Below are 18,264 nucleotides of genomic sequence, written 5' to 3' on the forward strand. Positions count from 1 at the left end.
TTATCCTTTTAATGTCCATGGATTAAATTGTGACCCCCAAAAAGATATGTTGAACTCCTAACCCCTGTACCTGTGAATGTGATCTTGTTTGGAAATAGGATCTCTGAAGATGTTATCCATTAAGTTAACATGAGGTCATACCAGAATAGGGTAGGTCCTGATCTTATCTGAGTGGTGACCTTATAAAAGAGGACAAGTGACAGAGAGGGAAGATAGCCATGTGATGACAGAGTTATGCTACACCTGGGCTACCAGAACCTGGGAGAGACAGAAGGGATCTTCCCCTAGAGCCTTTGGAGAGAACATGGCCATGCCAACACCCGGAATTCAGTTGACAGGGTGAGACAGAATGGTGAGACAATAAACTTCTGTCTTTATAAGCTTTCTATTTTATGGTATTATGTTATGGAACCCTTAGGGAACACGCTGTTATAAGGTAACTGCACTACCCATGAAGCAATATATTGCTATTTGAAAGTGGACTTATATTAGTTGTAAATATATATTGTAAACTCTAGGGAAACCATTTTAATTTTTTTAGTGACCAACTCTAGAAACATTTTTATTAAAGTCAAAAATAAGAAAAGGATATGCACCAACACCACTATATATAACATTATTTACACTGGGGTACTGGCCAATCAAAATAGGCAAGAAGAATACATATTGGAAAGGAGGAGATAAAAATATCACTCTTCAAATATGATGTGATTTTTAAACTTGGAAAACCAAAGATTAATTGAAAACTACTATAAAGAATAATTCAGGAAGATGAGTGCTACAAAATTGATATGCAGAAATAATTAATATTTATATATATATAGACAACAACCAATTAGATGATACATAAAGACCTCGTTTATAATAGCAATAACACAATACATTTTCTAGCATGAACTTAAGAAGAAATGTGCAAGGTCTATAAGAAGAAAATGGTATCAAAAAATTTAAAGCATAATTGATATGAGAGGAGAGGAAATTGAATCATATAAAATGCCCAATTAAAACCCGAGAAAACAAAATGAGAGGACGAAAACAACAAAACATAACAAAGAACAAGGGCAAAGAAGAGAAAAGAGCTACAAACTGGTTTAAATGTACCAATTAAAAGACAGTGACTATCAGAGTGGATTAAAAAAACAAGACTCAACTATACTTTGTCTATAAGAAACACACCTTAAATATAAAGACACAGATTTAAAGGAAATGAAGAAACATATACTATAATAACACTAATTGAAAGAAAGCTGGAGTAGTTATATTAGTTTCAAATCAAGGAAAATTATCAGGGACAAAGGGGTATTACATAATGATAAAGGGGTCGGTTCTTAAAAAAAGAATGTGTATGTGCCTAATAACCAAAACAAAAAACCAAACTTGTTGCCATTGTGTCGATTCCAACTCATAGCAACCCAAACAACAGAGTATCAAAGCACATGTGTCATAAGCTGATAGAACCGCAAGAAGTAGAAAAATTAACTATTATAGTTGGAGATTGCAACACTTCCCTATCAGTTATTGACACATCCAACAGGAAAAAATCAGTAAGGATGTAGTTGAACTGAACAGCACCATCAATCAACTGAATCCAAGTGACATTGATGGAATAGTTTATCTAACAACACTAGAATATACATTCTTCTCAAGCTCACATGGAACATTGATCAAAATAAACCACATCCTGGGTCATAAAACACACCCTAATAAATTTAAAAGACTAGAAACCATATAAGGTCTGCACTCAGATGACAGTGGAATTAAACTAGAAATCAATAACAGAAAGATAGCTGAAAAATAAAAAATATTTGGAGATTAAATAATACATGGGTCCAAGAAGAAGTATCAAGAGGGATTAAAAACATTTTTAACTAAGTGAAAATAAAAAATACAACTTATCCAAATTTGTGGGATGCAGCAAGAACAGTTCTTAGAGGGAAATTTATAGCATTGAATGCATCTATTAGAAAAGAAGAAAGATCTAAACTGATGTCTACATATATAAATATTAATTATTTTCACCTTAGGAAACTCAAAAAAGAAGAGCATATTAAATCCAAAGTAAGGAGAAGAAAAAAAAAATAAAAATTAGAGCAGAAATCAATGAAATTAAAAACAGGATTATAGAAAAAACTAACAAAACTGAAAGCTGATTCTTCGAAAAGATCATTAAAATTGATAACCCTCCAACCAGAATAACCAAAGGGGGTGATAAAAAGAAAGAGAGAGATGGCACAAATTACTAACATCAGAAATGAAAGAGGGGCCATCACCACTGATCCTATGGACATTGTTGTTGTTAGGTGCCATCAAGTCGGTTCTGACTCACAGCAACCCTATGTACAACAGAACGAAACATTGCCCAGTCCTGTGCCATCCTCACAATCCTTGCTATGCTTGAGCCCATCCTTGCAGCCACTGTGTCAGTCCATCTCATTGAGGGCCTTCCTCTTTTTTGCTGACCTTCTAATTTACCAAGCATGATGTCCTCCTCCAGGGATTGGTCCCTCCTGACAACATGTCCAAAGTACTTAAAACGAAGTCAAAAAATCCTTGCTTCTAAGGAGGATTCTGGCTGTACTTGTTCCAAAAATAGATTTGTTCATTCTTCTGGCCGTCTGCGATATATTCATGGTATATTCTTTGCCAACACTATAATTCAAAGGCATCAATTCTTCTTTTCTCTTCCTCATTCATTGTCCAGCTTTCACATGCATATGAGACACACCTTAATCCTCAAGGTGACATTTTTGCTTTTTAACACTTTAAAGAGATCTTTTGCCACAGATTTGCCCAACGCAATATGTTATTGGATTTCTTGACTGCTGCTTCCGTGGGTGTTGATTGTGGATCTAAGTAAAATGAAATCCTTGACAACTTCAAATTTTCTCCATTTATCATGATGTTGCTTATTGGTCCAGTTGTGAAGATTTGTATTTTCTTTATGTTGAAGTGCAATCCATACTGAAGGCTGTGGTCTTTTATCTTCATCAGTAAGTGCTTCAAGTCCTCTTCTCTTTCAGCAAGGAAGGTGGTGTCATCTGCGCATCACAGATGGTTAATAAGTCTTCCTTCAATTCTGATGCTGCATTTTTCTTCATATATCAGCAGCTCAGGTTATTTGCTCAGCATACAGATTGAATAAATATGGGAAAACGATACAACCCTGACACACACCTTTCCTGATTTTAAACCACGCACTATCCCCTTATTCTGTTTGAACAACTGCCTCTTGATCTATGTACAGGTTCCTCATGAGCACAATTAAGTACTTGTTCTGGCATTCCCATTCTTCACAATGTTATCCTAATTTGTTATGATCCACAGAGTCGAATGCTTTTGCATAGTCAATAAAACACAGGTAAGCATCTTTCTGGTATTCTTTGCTTTCAGCCAAGATTCATCTGACGTCAGCAATGATACTCCTCTTTCCACATCCTCTTCTGAATCTGGCTTGAATTTCTGGCAGTTCTCTGTTGATGTACTGCTGCAACGGTTTTTTGAATGACCTTCAGCATAATTTTACTTGCATGTGATATCAGTGATATTATTTGATAATTTCCACATTCTGTTGGATCACCCTTCTTTGGAATGGGCACAAATATGGATCTCTTCCAGTCAGTTGGCTGGGTAGCTGTCTTCCAAATTTCTTGGCATAGAGAAGTGAGGGCTTCAAACATTGTATCCAACATTGTTTGTTGAAATATCTCAATTGGTATTCTGTCAATTCCTGCAGCCTTGTTATTTTGCCAATTCCTTCAGTGCAGCTTGGACTTCTTCGTTCAGTATCATCACTTCTTGATCGTATGCTACCCACTGAAATGGTTGAATGTTGACCAATTGTTTTTGGTACAGTGACTCTATATGCCTTCCATCTTCTTTTGATGTTTCCTACATCATTCATTTTTTTTCTCATAGAATCCTTCAGTATTACAGCTGGAGGCTTGAACTTTTCTTCAGTTCTTTGAGCTTGAGAAATGCCAAGCCTGTTCTTTCCTTTTGGTTTTCTAACTCCAGGCCTTTGCACTTTTCATTATAATACTTTATCTCCTCCATTTGCCCTTTGAAATCATCTGTTCAGCTCTTTTACTTCATCATTTCTTACATTTGCTTTACCTACTCTACTTTCAAAAGCAAATTTCAGAGTCTCTTCTGACATTCATTTTGGTCTTTTCTTTTGTTCCTGTCTTTTTAATGACTTTTTGCTTTCTTCATGTATGATGTCCTTGATGTCATCCCACAACTTATCTGGTCTTTGGTCATTAGTGCTCAGTCAAACCTGTTCTTGAGATTGTCTTTAAATTCAGGTGGGATATACTTAAGAGCATACTTTCCATAGAAGGTGGTACAATTCAATCCATAACATAGAGTATTCCCAATTCTCCCCTCCCTTCCATTATAACATTGTTGTCATACATGTCACTTATCAATAAGCTATAATCATTCAGTATATTGTTGCTATTGTTAGTTTGAGCAAACTGCTATCAGATCAGTTAGGAATAAGAAAAAATAAAATATTTTATTTTATCTTCATTTATTTCTTCTTGACTACACTTTCTTTATGTAAGTGCAAGTTTCTGACCTATATAATTTTCCTTTTCTCTGAAGAACCTCTTTTAACATTTCTTGCAAGACAAATTCCCTCAATATTTGTCTGAGAAAGTCTTTATTTCCCCTTCACTTTTGAAGGTTAATTTTACTGGTTACAGAATTCTAGGCTGTTTTTTCTTTCTTTTCAGCACTTCAAATATTTCACTCCACTCTATTCCTCCTTGAATGGTTTCCAAAGAGAAATATGATGTAATTCTTATCCTTATTCCTCTATATGTAAGGTGTCCCCCTCCTCACAGCCTCCAACTTCTTTCAAGATTTTTTCTTTGTCTTTGATTTTCTGCAGTTTGAGTCTGATATGCTTGGCTGAATTTATTTTTATTGTTTATTTATTTACTTTTAGTATTTATCCTGCTTTGGTGTTCTCTGAGCTTTCTGAATCTGTTGTTGGGTGTCTGTCAAATAATGTTGGGAAATTCTCAGCCATTATTATTACGTCAAATAGTTCTTCTGTTCTTTCCTCTCTTTTTTCTCCTTCTGTTACATATGCATATATTACACCTTTTGTAATTGTCCCACAGTTCCTGGATTTTCTTTTCCTTTTTTTTTTTTTTTTTTTTAATTCTTCCTCTTTGCTTTTCAGTTTGGGAAGTTTCTATTGATATATTTTCAAAATTATTGATTCTTGCTTCAGTCATGTCTAGTTTACTGATGGGCTCATAAAAGGCATTCTTCATTTCTCTTGCAGTGTTTTTATTTTCTAGCATTTTCTTTTGATTCTTTCTTTGAGTTTCCATCTGTTCTTGCATGTTGCCCACTTCTTCCATTAGAGCCCTGGTAGCACAGTGGCAGTTCGAATCCACCAGCTGCTCCTTCGAAACCCTATGGGGCATTTCTACTCGGTCCCATAGGGTCGCTATGAGTCATTATGAGTGTATTAATCATTGTCATTGTTAGGTGCCGTCAAGTTGAATCTGACTCATAGTGACTTTATGTACAACAAAACAAAACACTGCCCGGTCTTGGGTCATCCTCAGAGTCGTTACTATGTTTGAGCCCATTGTTGCAGCCACTGTGTCAATCCATCTCGTTAAGGGTCTTTCTCTTTTTCATGACACTCTACTTTACCAAGCATGATGTCCTCAGGGATTGATCCCTCCTCATAACATGTCCAAACTATGAGAGATGAAATCTTGCCATCCTTGCTTCTAATGAGCATTCTGGCTGTACTTCTTCCAAGACAGATTTGTTCATTCTTCTGGCAGTTCATAGTGCATTCAATATTCTTCGCCAACACCATAATTCAAAGACATCAATTCTTCTTTGGTCTTCTTTATTCATTGTCCAACTTTCACATGCATATGGGGTGATTGAAAACACCATGAATTGAGTCAGGTGCACCTTAGTCCTTAAAGTGACATCTTTGCTTTTTAACACTTTAAAGAGATCTCTTACAGATTTGCCCAATGCAATGCATCATCTGATTTCTTAACTGCTGTTTCCATGGGCATTGATTGTGGATCCAAGAGAAATGAAATCCTTGACAGCTTCAATATTTTTTCCATTTATCATGATGTTGGTTATTGGTCCAGTTGTGAGGATTTTTGTTTTCTTTATGTTGAAGTGTAATCTATATTGAAGACTAGTCTTTGATCTTCATCAAAGTCCTCTTTGCTTTCAGTAAGCAAGGTTGCGTCATCTGCGTATTGCAGGCTGTTAATGGCTAGAAGTTACACTGTGTTTAGTATTTGTTGTAGCGCTAGGTGTCAGAGGCTAAAATTTCCTGTGGTGTCCTTGTTTTTGTTTCCCCTGTTTTATTTTGGTTTCCCTAGAAACTCCTTAGTATCTGAGACTTGCAGTTCTCTTTAACTTTAATTCTGGCATTGTACAGGAGCCCTAATGATGTTGTGGTAAGGTATGGGGAAAGGGGGAGTGTTCTGTGATCATATAATTAGGTCTCAATCTTTTAGTGAGCCTGTGTCCCTGGGTTATGGCCTTTACAAGTGCTTCTCAGCCTTTTTCCCCTCACCCTCAGGTGAGGCAGAAAGATTACAGAGGGTTGGAGTTGATATTTCTCTTCCCCCACATGGAGGGTAGAGAGGGCTGCAGTTGGGTATTTCTGTTCCCCCAGGTCAGTTAAGATCTGGTAAAACCCACGTTGGTTAACCCAAACCAAACCCACTGCCATCAAGCCGATTCCAACTCGTAGAGACCCTATAGGACAGAGTAGAACTGTCCCATAGGGTTTCCAAGGCTGTAAATTTTTACAGAAGCAGACAGCCACATCTTTTTTCTACAGAGAGGCTGGTGGGTTCGAACCTCTGAACTTTCTATTAGCAGCCGATCGCTTTAACCACTGTGCCACCAAGGCTCTGGTAAAATTATTTCCCTTGAGGGCAGGCTGTTGTTAAGGAGAATATAGCACCATTTCAAAATGGTTACTTTCCCCCTCTCCCTGCCCAAAGCTCTCAAGGATTTTTCTTGATCTTCAGTGAGAACCTGTGGAACTCTGGGAGGTATAACTCACAAGTGTGGAGCTGTTCCTAAGATTGGGCTACAGAAGCTTTTATCTCTCAAGTTATCCTTGCTCAGTCTCCAGTAATTAGTCAATTACCCTTAGTGTAGTCCTACCTAAGGAGCCCTGGTGGTGCAGTGATTAAACCAATTGAATGCTAACTGAAAGGTTGGTGGTTATAAACCACCAGGGGCTTTGTGGAAGAAAGATGCTGCAGTCTGCCTCTGTAGAGATTTATAGCCTTGGAAACCCTATGGGGTCAACTACGAGTCAGAACTGACTCAATGGCAGTGGGCTTGGTTTTGGTGGGTATTCCTACTTATGTGAGTACAGTGGTGGTTTCTATTCCTGATAAACTGGGATTTTTTCTATTTGCCTGTATCTCCAGTTTTGGGGGCTGTGGCTTGCCCTGTGACCTCAATTACCTGATGGATCTAAGAAGAGTTGGTTTTTCATTTTTTTTTTTTCTTGTTGTGAGTGTGAGTGTTGACTTTCAAGCTCTTTACATGTTGGGCCAGAAATCCAAAGACCTGAACCTTAGTTTTGAACAACACTTTACATCCATTTTCACTTCTGCCTTTATCTGCCTGAATTTTATCCCCTCATCTTTATTTGTAAAACCTTCAAGAATTTTGTTCACCACTACATCCCCAAGGACCATTTCCTGGCATGTAGTAGATACACCATAGCTAACTGTTTGAATCTGAACCCAGGCTCTGCTCCTTAACAGATTCCTTAAGCTGTGCTTTACTTTCCTGATTTGTAAAATGGACAGAATATCTTTTATCTCATATAATTAATTATGTGATGATTAAGTGAATGAGGCAAAAGTGGGGACATATAGCAAAAAAAAAAAAAAAAAAAGATACACCAGAAAAATAGGAATGACACTTAAAGAGGGTAGACCAGTTCAAGATGCAATGAGTCACCTTAGGATTGAATTGTCACTGGAGGAATAACAATACATAACACATTATTAACACCCTACTTCTTGTAAGCAGGGGCGGATTAACCAGAAAGCAAGGTACGCGCGGGCTTATGTGCTTACTTACTAGTGTTGTAGTGTACAATTTCACATGGGTTTCACATGTGAAAACATGTGACATTGTGCACAACAGATTATTAAGCCCCTACGTACCTTGCTGATGCCAAGGTATATCTAGGGTATATCAGATATGGTGTGTGCCCTGGGCTCCGCTTGGTGGTGGTGGTAGGGGTGGAGGATGCTGCCAATGACCAGTTCCTATTGGCTATCGCCTTTTCCATCACCAACTGTGAACGATCACTCAGCAATTCAAAACTAATTGCCATAGGCCCTATTTTCTTTTTTTTTAATTATTGTACTCTAGATGAAGGTTAACAGAACAAACCAGCCTCTCATCAATCAGCACACACATTGTTTTGTGACATTGGTTACCAATCCCACATGTCAACACTCTCCTCTCTTGACCTTGAGTTCATCACCACCAGCCCTCCTGTACCCCCGTCCTCCAGCCCCCGCTTCTGGGCCAGTGTGCCCCTCCCTGTTCCACAGGCCTGTCCAATCCCTGGCTGAAGGGTGAACCCCAGGAGTGACTTTATTACTGAGCTAAAAGGATGTCCGGGGTCCACACTCACGGGATTTCTCCAGTCTCTGTCAGGCCAGTAAGTCTGGTCTTTTTTTGTGAGTTAGAATTTTGGTCTACATTTCTCTCCAGCTCTGTCTGAGACTCTACTGTGATCCCTGTCAGAGCAGTCAGTGGTGGCAGCCCGGCACCATCTAGTTGTGCTGGCCTCACTCTAGTGGAGGCTGTGGCAGTTGTGGTCCATCAGTCCCCTGGGCCAATCTTTCCCCCATGTTCTTGGCTTTCCCTACTCTCCCCTGCTCCTGACAGGGTGAGACCAGTGAAGCATCCCACATAGCCCCTCACAAGCTTCCAAGACCCCAGATGCTACTCACCAGAGTGGAATGCAGAACACCTTCCCCATAAACTGTTATGCCAACCGAGTCAGATGTTCCCCGAGACCACGGTCTCCACAGCATAGGCCCTATTTTCCACAGATGCCCTGCTTTTCAGCAAGGCCAGGATTGGGAGTGGGCAGGGTAGTTGGGAAACAGGAGGTAGGGAAGAGTGCTTCTGAGGCAGAGTAAGAAATCATTTTGTCAGGGATGTTTTAAATAGATTTCTGCATTAGGTAATTTGTTTGGTCCCTTTGAATGTACATGCATGTGCGCACTGGGCAGGGGGAAGGGAGCGCTAAAGGTGAATTTCTTATTGGAAACACAACCAGGCTACTTCATTTAGAATGCCCTGAAACCTAAAAAAGGAGCTACTGAATCATGTTTTCAATCATAGTTCAAAATTGCTTTAAATATAAATGAAAATGTTCAAAACGCACCTTTTGGACTAATAATTTTAACATGTCATGATCACTTAGTAAAGATATAGTTGCTGGGATTCTTTTCCTGTTTGAGTCCCTAAAGTGCTTTTGTAGGAGGCAGATGATGCGGCTATCTCATGTTCAATCTCTAGACTGATGGGGGAAAGATTTGGTTAAAACAGGCAATACAAATGAATTCTGTGAAGAGGAAAGCAATTGGGGGACAAACTAGTTATGAACTAGTACAATAAAGACTTGGCTATTTTTCAGACCTTTGAAAGCCAACTTCTACCACTGCTTCTGAAGAAACATTTGGAAAAGTTCATGTGCATACATACTTATAAATTTATGTAAGGTAGTTCTGTTCAGGGAAATTTAGATTAACTTGACTTCTTGGCTTGCTCATAAATGTCCATTGTTTACCTCTCCTGTATACTTTTACTCTCCCACCAACAACACACACGTGCAAGTATTCCTCTAGCCTGCAGTGCTGCCTGCCCTGACCCAATACATCCCGCATTTGAGGTGCACTACTTTCCCTACATGTACTAGAATGCAACCATCTCATGACCCTTCAAAGTCAGGGTGCAATGGATGCGTATGCAGCTTCTGTCCCTTGCCCTCCAAGCAGAAAACTTCCGATTCAGCCCATTTCCTACAAAAGCCTGGTGCCAGCACCCTATCAGACCAAACTCTTATCTGCCACTCTGGTGTGATTAGCTCCAGCTGGGGTGGGTATAATTCTCTAAAGCCAGGGGCTCTTCCCCGCCACCCTCAATCCTGCTTTGCGTAAGCTGAAGACTTACCCAATTTTCCTGTCCCTCTGAAATATTTTATTAACTGTTTTTAACAACTGAAAATACTTCCACAGAATAAAACGCGGGTAGATGGAGAATAAGAGCCCCATATCCATCAGGCTTCTACAAGTACGATGAACTGAATTATCTAAATCACAGAAAAATTATGCTTCTATTACTAGGAATACCAAATCAGAAATATACACAACTGTGACACTCTGCAGTGTTTTGCACTCAGTGCTTTGAACATGTTTTGATGCTTGTGAGGAAAGTCATATTAAATTAGCTGTTTCCAGGCAGTAGGTTCTGTGAAAAAGGGCAAGTTCTGTCAAGTAGTTTGGGAAACTTTCCTCCACACCTTCCTCTTTGTGATTTATAATGCACGTAGTATTCTGGTCACTTTTTTAAAATTTTGGTGAAAATTTCTGGTCACTTTTACCTTATTTAACTTAATCCAGCAGTTCCCAATCATATTTGAGCACAGAATACTTTACAAAGCACTTCTATCGACCTCAGTGAAACAAATCTGAGAAAAATCACATAAAAATTTTTTTAAGAAATATTTTTAAGTGCATAACTTTTGGGGGGGGGGCGGGCAACAACGTCAACAGCCATTGTTTAAATGGACAGTTGAAGACATAAATGACTTAATTTTATATATGACTTTTTAAAAAGACTTACTAAAATATACCTTTTCCAAAGTACTTCCATGTCCTGTTTATATATCAGCACTTCCTGTAGCTAAATAAACTTGTTCCTTGCCAACTGGACTGTAGACAAAACAAGTAACTGAGTATATAAGATCTGAAAAGAATTCAATGTTTGATCTATTAATATAGTTTAAGTTCCTTACTGAGTTGTAACTCCATTTCGAAGGGTCTATTTGTATAAACACAAATTATCCTCAACTTCTCTCTCAAGATATTAACTCAAGTGTCTTAAATTATGGGTGAATCTTTAAGAAGCCAAATCATTTCTCACTTCAATTTTTTTTAAGAGGGTTTCTTTTTTAAGTTAAATTTAATTTCTGGTGAAAATATACACAAAATAAAACATGCAAAATGTGCTCTAACTTAACCATTTCTACACACATTGTTCAGTTACATTCTTCACATTGTGTCAACATTCTCATTTCTGCTCTAGTTGTTTCACCTCTTATTAGTTTAGACTCAGTGCCCCCTAAACTCCTTATCTATGCAGAAATGTTGTTTTAACATAATACTAAGTATAAAAATACCCAACTCCAGCAAAGGAAAAACCAGGAGACAATACGGTAATGACAGACATATTTTATTAAGTTTCCCAATAAGCTGACTGGGAACACGTGCTGCTAAAATGCAAGTTACAATTCAAACGATACCACCAACAATTAGGATACATATTGAGTATTTTCAGAGATCAGCTTCCATATCTTGATCACTAAATGGAAAGGTTCTTCAGAAGAACAGTCCCTTACCCTACATATAGAAGAAGAAAAATTAAGAAAAGGATGCCACAGTATCTATCAAAATAACTGCAAAATATTTTAAAGTCAATTTAGTGTACCTATCATTGACATGTAAAAAACACAAATGAATTCATAGTGAACAATTCTATAGATGGCATTCCATCTAGAAGGAGCAGTGACAGAAGTCATGTTGAATATATGCCAGAAACTAAGGTACTATGACAGCAGAAACATACATTTACGAAGCCTATTTCTAACGATGTCTTTATAACTAAAGGAGGAAAATTACATATTTGACTATCTGGCTTCTTCCTCATTTCCAACATTCAAACAGGCATTCTTAACTTTTGGGCTAAATTTTAGTAATAGGATTCCTTTATTTCATTTCAGAGATTTTATTTCTACCTACACAGCTATAGTTCTGCTTACAAATGATGATAAAAGTACAGGTAAGCCATAGTAATAGTACGAAGGATGCAAAGATGGAACCAATCTGAGAACATTACATTTCACTACCTCTAACACATACCCTGGAGCCCTACTGGCGGAGTGGTTAAGAGCTGACTGCTAACCAAAAGGTCGGCAATTCGAATCCACCAGCTGCTAGCTGGAAACTCCGGGGGGCAGTTCTACTCTGTCCTATAGGGTCACTATGAGTTGGAACTGACTTGAAGGCAATAGGTAACGAGTACCACGCATGTATGCTAAAACATTATATACGTTTGTCTGTATTGTCAAAATATCCTGTGTGTTTTTGTTAGGGAAAAAGTGGTAACTGTAATAGCAAATAAGATAAAAATTATATTATTTTAGAACATGAAATTACTTTGATAAAGAAGAGTGAAATGAGATGGCCATCAGGGAGTGAGGAAACAATGTTACTAATTAAGGATTTAAAGGTGAAAACAAATACAGAGAGGGTCTTAAAATTTATGACAAGATGCTCCCCTTCAAAACTGGAAAATTCCAACCTGAGAACCTGGAAGAATAAAGTCTACCCAGAGAACAGAGTGTGTTAACAGTACATGCTTTTTGACCTCAACTATTCCCCTAACTGTAGAAAGAATACAATACCTTTGAGGGCTATGTCCCAAGACTTTTATGAATCCTCCTGCCTAATGGTCACTCTAGATAAGCTTTGCCAAAAAATGTAACAAAGCAAAACTTCACGAGATACTTGTATTTGAAAACTACATAGCTACTCTGAAATATGAATGCAGGCTTGTTAGAAAGGATCACTCACCTGAATCTAACAGAGGTCTTACAGAGTTCCAAATTTATACCTCAGCAAAATTACATCTTCTAATAAAGTTATGGACTGTCTATAGGGTTCCTTTCAAACAGTTAAGTTTACAGATGCTAAATTTGGGAATACCAAAGATCTATAGACCATCACCTTTCTCACTTTCCTTAAGAAAAACTGACAATGGCTCTGTATATCTTGTCTGTGTTAAGATCATGAGTGAAGCAATTGATAAAAATGTTACTAAAGAGTAAGCTAAGGAGAGAAGATACCTAAAGCTGCAGACTACTTTTTGATGTACGCCATTTTGGCAGTTGCTGTTTTCTAATAATCCTTAAAACCAATTTCAACAACCACATGTAATGTGAGATCTCAGAATCCAAGAGTCTTTTATAAAATCACTATAAATATGACACTATTTTTTTTTTAAAGGGGGGGAAGGCAGGAGAAGCAAGGAAGCATGATAAACAAGCACTTTACAGACGAACACCACAAAAGCACTACTATTCTAAATATCAAACATTAATGAAACCCAAATCATAATGCTGAAAATGAAAAAATTAAGACAAAAATTAAATGGAGGAGTTCTTTTTTTATTTTGTAATCTTTTATAGGACAGAAACCTTAGCTCATGTCTTCTGGCTGTCATCATCTTCCACTGAGCTGCACCTAAAACACAAAGAACAAGTAACAAGCAACTTTGTTTTTTAAAGAATATGTAATAGTTTTGAAGGCATAAGACGAACTGTTTCTAGTGGAAGTTAAATTACTTAATAATTATATAAAATGAAGCCATGAAAATCATCAGAAGCATCAAAATGTAACTATTATTTCATGTGATAATAACTCCAAAAGACTCGAATATGCAGCATGTTATCACCAAATAAATAATGGTGGGAAAATCACTACCCATTTCATTCAGGTGGAAAAGCTGCACTCGTGATGCCTTATTTAAAAGGCTTCACTCTACTTGAAGAGGAAAATCACCTGTGTTTATTTTAGTAAGTCTAAACCATGAGGAGACAGACGGGCTGTAGGTTCATAGGTGGCATATTATCTCATCTATCACCTTCCTGGCTGTAGTTCATTTCATGTCTTTAAATGGAGCAAAACCCACCAGAAGAATGCTGCTATTCTGATTTTCCATTCTTGAATGCACCAAAATGTGCATGCTTGTTGTAATTAGGTGCCTGGGTGAATAAAAAAATCCCATTTACAATTTAAAAATATGATTTAAACTCCTAAAATCTGATTATTTTCCACATTCCTCAAGGAGGCAAGCAGTAATTTTATAAAAAAAAAAAAATTACATACTTTTGAAAATTCTCTCCTACCATGTTAAAAATACTAACTCCTTTGTGCTGTAAAACCAAGCTGATTTACATGATTTTGTTTTAAATTGTTGCTAAATGTTTATCTACACATGCTGTCAGAAATAACCTTGTAAAGAAGGTGAAGCTGGTGTCTCAGCAAATCAGACCCCTTGGAGAAGGCGTTGAATGGCCTGTGCCCCGTTTTCCTTTTTCTCTTTCCGCACCATCAAAAGGAAAAGTGAGAAAATAGCAGAAACATTAGTTAAATCCTGAATTATACCCCATAACCTACAGGATAATCTCACTACACTGAAAGCTGACAATATTTGTAGGACTTTTTTGGATGATATAATTAGTATCATAATCACTAATAAAATGATAAAACTTTTCACTAGGTTTATATCTTTAACAAATAATACTTTTAGTTAAAGACTTAATGGAAAAATGAAAGGTTGCTTTAACTATTTACGGTTTACCTGACTTACCAGCACTGAAGACAAAAACTTTTAAAAATGGCTACAAATGCCTTGTTCACAAAAGACTTTATTATCTAATGATGCATCCTGAAAACATACAGAAATCTGCATGGTCCACTTTACATGCAGTAGAACAATCTTCACTTTACAATAAGTGAGTGTCAACTGTTTTATGCAATAGACAACACTTTAAAGTCACATTCTTAAAGAAAAGCTTCATTTACAAAAGAAATAAAAGGTAAAGAAGCAATTACCGCTTTTAAAAAGCAGCTGCTTTGTTCAAGAGTGGAAGGTTTATGCCTGTATTGAAAGACAACATGATCACAAATAATGAAAACAATGAACAAATGAAAAACACTTTTACCATAAAGCAGTACACTTTCAAAATGACATACAAATAGTTAAAAATTTCATTATGTTGTCTAAGCTTTAAATATGAGGACTTTCAGAAGTAGGCCTCAACATTTGTAATTAGTAAATGAAAACTACGCATTGTTTCTATGTCACTAGGAACTGTATTTAACAAAATGTATATAAAGTCTATAGCAAGTTGATTAAAAAAAAATTAAAGTTAATAAGAAACAGTACACTGAAGGCGCTCTATCCATCAAGAGCATACTCTTCAAATTTTAAATGTGATGAACAGAACAAAAATTGTAACTATGCCACAGTTGCAATGCCAAAAAATAAAACAAGATCAGTTATCACACATGCAGGGAATTCTGCCACAAAGCTAATATCCCTCATTTGTCAATTGTTCCAGTAAAATAACAGCTTAAAACACCAGTGATGTTGATGGTTTAGCTTACCTTCAGTGTACTGAATGTTGTACACAACCTGCTTTAAAAGAGGAGACCATCCCTGCAGGCAGGCTCAAGAAGGAACAGACCCCTTTCGGCACTGACTACACCAAGGGCATGCTGCTGTGGCCTGCACACACACACCTAGGAAAATGTGAATATAAACAGCATTTATGCTGGCCATTTTATCTGAAGACCAAATTGAAGCCAAGTCTGCTAAAAACAAATCAACCACCCAGTATTACTACTCATTTTATAACAGATGCTTTTGTCTTTATGTGAACTGCAATCATATACATTAGCACTGTAATTCTGAGCAGTCTTGGCAATTAAAACAGTTCTACAGTGAAATTTCACATAAGACACGAAACATTATCTAACATTTCTAAAAGAAATATCACCCTTTGTGTTAATTCAAATATATCATGCTTCCTCAAATTTTCTGGAGAAATATTTATAAGTTTATATACATTAATAAACTGCTGTGAAATTTCTTCAGTCTTTGTATTTAATTACTCAAACCCTTAGAGCTTCTTCATCTCGTTTAAATTTTTTCCTGGATGAAGGCATGCTGTAGGGCCTGGTTGATGCTAATTCGTTTAGCTGGGTCCAACATTAGGATCTGGTCCAACAAGTCCTTTAGCTGGTGCACTTTTTTGCGTTGGTCTTCAGGAAGTCGCTGGCACCCAATCAAATCAGCCAACAGGTCCTTAGTTGGATTAATGGTGCTCATGACAGTAACTTTCTCCTAAAAATAATTTTTAAAAATGCATACCTCTAAATAAGATACTAAACATATATTAACTCAAAATCAGACTTTGGGTCTATATTAAGAATATATATGTGTTTACCATCTACTCATTTAAAACTTTTACATGGCTTCCTGTGCCTTCTACATCTTCCCAAGAAGCAGTGAAAACACTTAAAATGGAAAAAGTCAACCCTTTAGCTATGATCACTTTTTTATTATTATTTTGGTGAAGATATACACAGCAAAACATATATCAATTCAACAATTTCTACAATGGTTTTTTTTTTTAAGATCATCATTCTATAACTTAAATTTTATAAAAAGACCACAATGATGACAGAAAAGAATTCTACGATATCCAAAAAAAGGAGTTAAAGCATTAAAACTACTTAACAGCAGCCATTTGCTGTTTGAACTGGACTTTTCCTACCCTGAGGAAGATTACAGTCTAGTTAAGAGACATGTAAAAGGACAATACAATGACATGGTAAGTGCTCTGACAAAGCTAGGAAGCCATAAAATAATGGGGCAAAATAAGGAAGTCATTACTTCATCCTGGAGGTTTTAGAAAGGCACATATAGAACGTGGTATTTCAGAAAAGGCTTGAAGCTGAGATTTTTTTAAAGGAATTGGTACAGGAGGTGAATTATGAGCCCAGGGAGGTCTGTGAGCAAAAGCACAGAGGTGTAAAATAGCATACTCTCTAGATAATGGCCAAGCATGGAATGATAGGCTTTATGGAATACAGTGAGGAGAGAGAAAACTGTTGTTGAAAAAGGCAGAGTTTCTATTACAGAGGACTTGTTCTGAAAAACTTAAATATTATCTTACAGGGAATAAGGAGCTAACGAAGGGTTTTTAAATACAGTAACATTAACAGATTTGTTTCCTGAAAGGTCACTCTAGTATAGTGCTCACAGAAGGTGGTCAGACCAAGAAAGTGATCCAGAGGACAGATGATGGGGGCTTAGATATCACCTATGATAAAAACAAATTCATTATACTAGAAAAGCACTAAAAAATCCCTTCATCTTTTTCATAATATGATGTGTTTTATCCAAGAACTGGCCAACAGCAGAAAAAGAATTATTTTTAATGTTTTTTTTTTTAAATATGCATAGCTCCTAGTACCACCCAGTACTCAAATTAACAATAAGATGTAACACAATTAAAACAGACTTACCCTCTCTGTTACTTTATCAACTTCTATGTACATGAAGTTGAGATTTTGATCAAAATGTTGATCTTTGAATACGCCTTTTCGAATCATCTAAGGGGGAGAAAAATCTTGGGTTTTGAACTATTACAAAACAGTCTGGCCTAAAACAATTCAATACAAAACAAATCATACAAATTATTTATTTAGTCCCTCTGGATTTGTTTCTCATTTGGAAATGATCTCAGATTCCCTTGCTTCAAGAGTTTCCAAAAATCTTTGAAAATGCTAAACCTAATGTTGCACCTAAACCATTTAACATGAAATTATATTTTCTCAGGCAGTGACCTAATCCAATTTACATATTAAGTTGTGGTTTCATTATTCAAAACTTGGGATTAAACAAAGACTTAAAATCATTTGTTCTTAGACAGGAAAGATATTAGACATACTGGAGTCTTTTCTCTTGGCAGTTAGGAAACTTAATGGCATTTTGCAAATCATGTTTTAAGAGCTCTTAGATTAGACCTAATTAAAACAAGTAACAGCATAGCTAATTTCAGTGTAACTTAAAGTCCAACATACTACAATTTGGACAGTATCTAAAATCCATAATTGCTTCTGACCTACAGGGAGAAAAATCTGTCAATCTCTCAGAAATTTAGCAAATAAACTGAAATCTTACAAATCTAAGATACGGCCTTCAGACATTTTTATAAAGCCGAAAGCTCTTGCTTCATGTTAAACACACAGAAACTAGTGTTACAGCTAAAGTGTTCAGGGTGAATTTCTAAGAAGTCTTAGCAAATGAATTTTCTTTGTACCTTCCCTTCCCTTCCCAAATAACCTCTCATCT

General features: G+C 36.7%; 1 protein-coding gene across 6 annotated transcripts in view; it reads right to left on the reverse strand.

Annotated features, from left to right (window-relative positions):
* Positions 1-9,377: 9,377 nt before the first annotated feature.
* The window catches only part of PRP4K (pre-mRNA processing factor kinase PRP4K), a 54,420-nt gene continuing 45,533 nt past the window's right edge, over positions 9,378-18,264 (reverse strand). Inside the window, exons 14-18 of one of the 6 annotated variants that reach the window (XR_002825791.1) lie at positions 17,436-17,522; positions 14,955-16,248; positions 14,352-14,438; positions 13,535-13,580; positions 9,378-11,678 (exon numbers count right to left, since the gene is read on the reverse strand). Coding sequence is in view for 1 of the 6 variants with exons in the window: in XM_004387558.3 (XP_004387615.2) it covers positions 16,045-16,248; positions 17,436-17,522 (291 nt within the window). In the remaining 5 variants the exon portion in view is untranslated. The other 5 variants (XR_002825790.1, XR_002825789.1, XR_002825787.1 and 2 more) reach the window with 5 other exon arrangements.

The sequence above is a fragment of the Trichechus manatus genome, unplaced genomic scaffold (genome assembly GCF_000243295.1).
Source record: "Trichechus manatus latirostris isolate Lorelei unplaced genomic scaffold, TriManLat1.0 scaffold00188, whole genome shotgun sequence".
Classification (NCBI taxonomy): domain Eukaryota; kingdom Metazoa; phylum Chordata; class Mammalia; order Sirenia; family Trichechidae; genus Trichechus; species Trichechus manatus.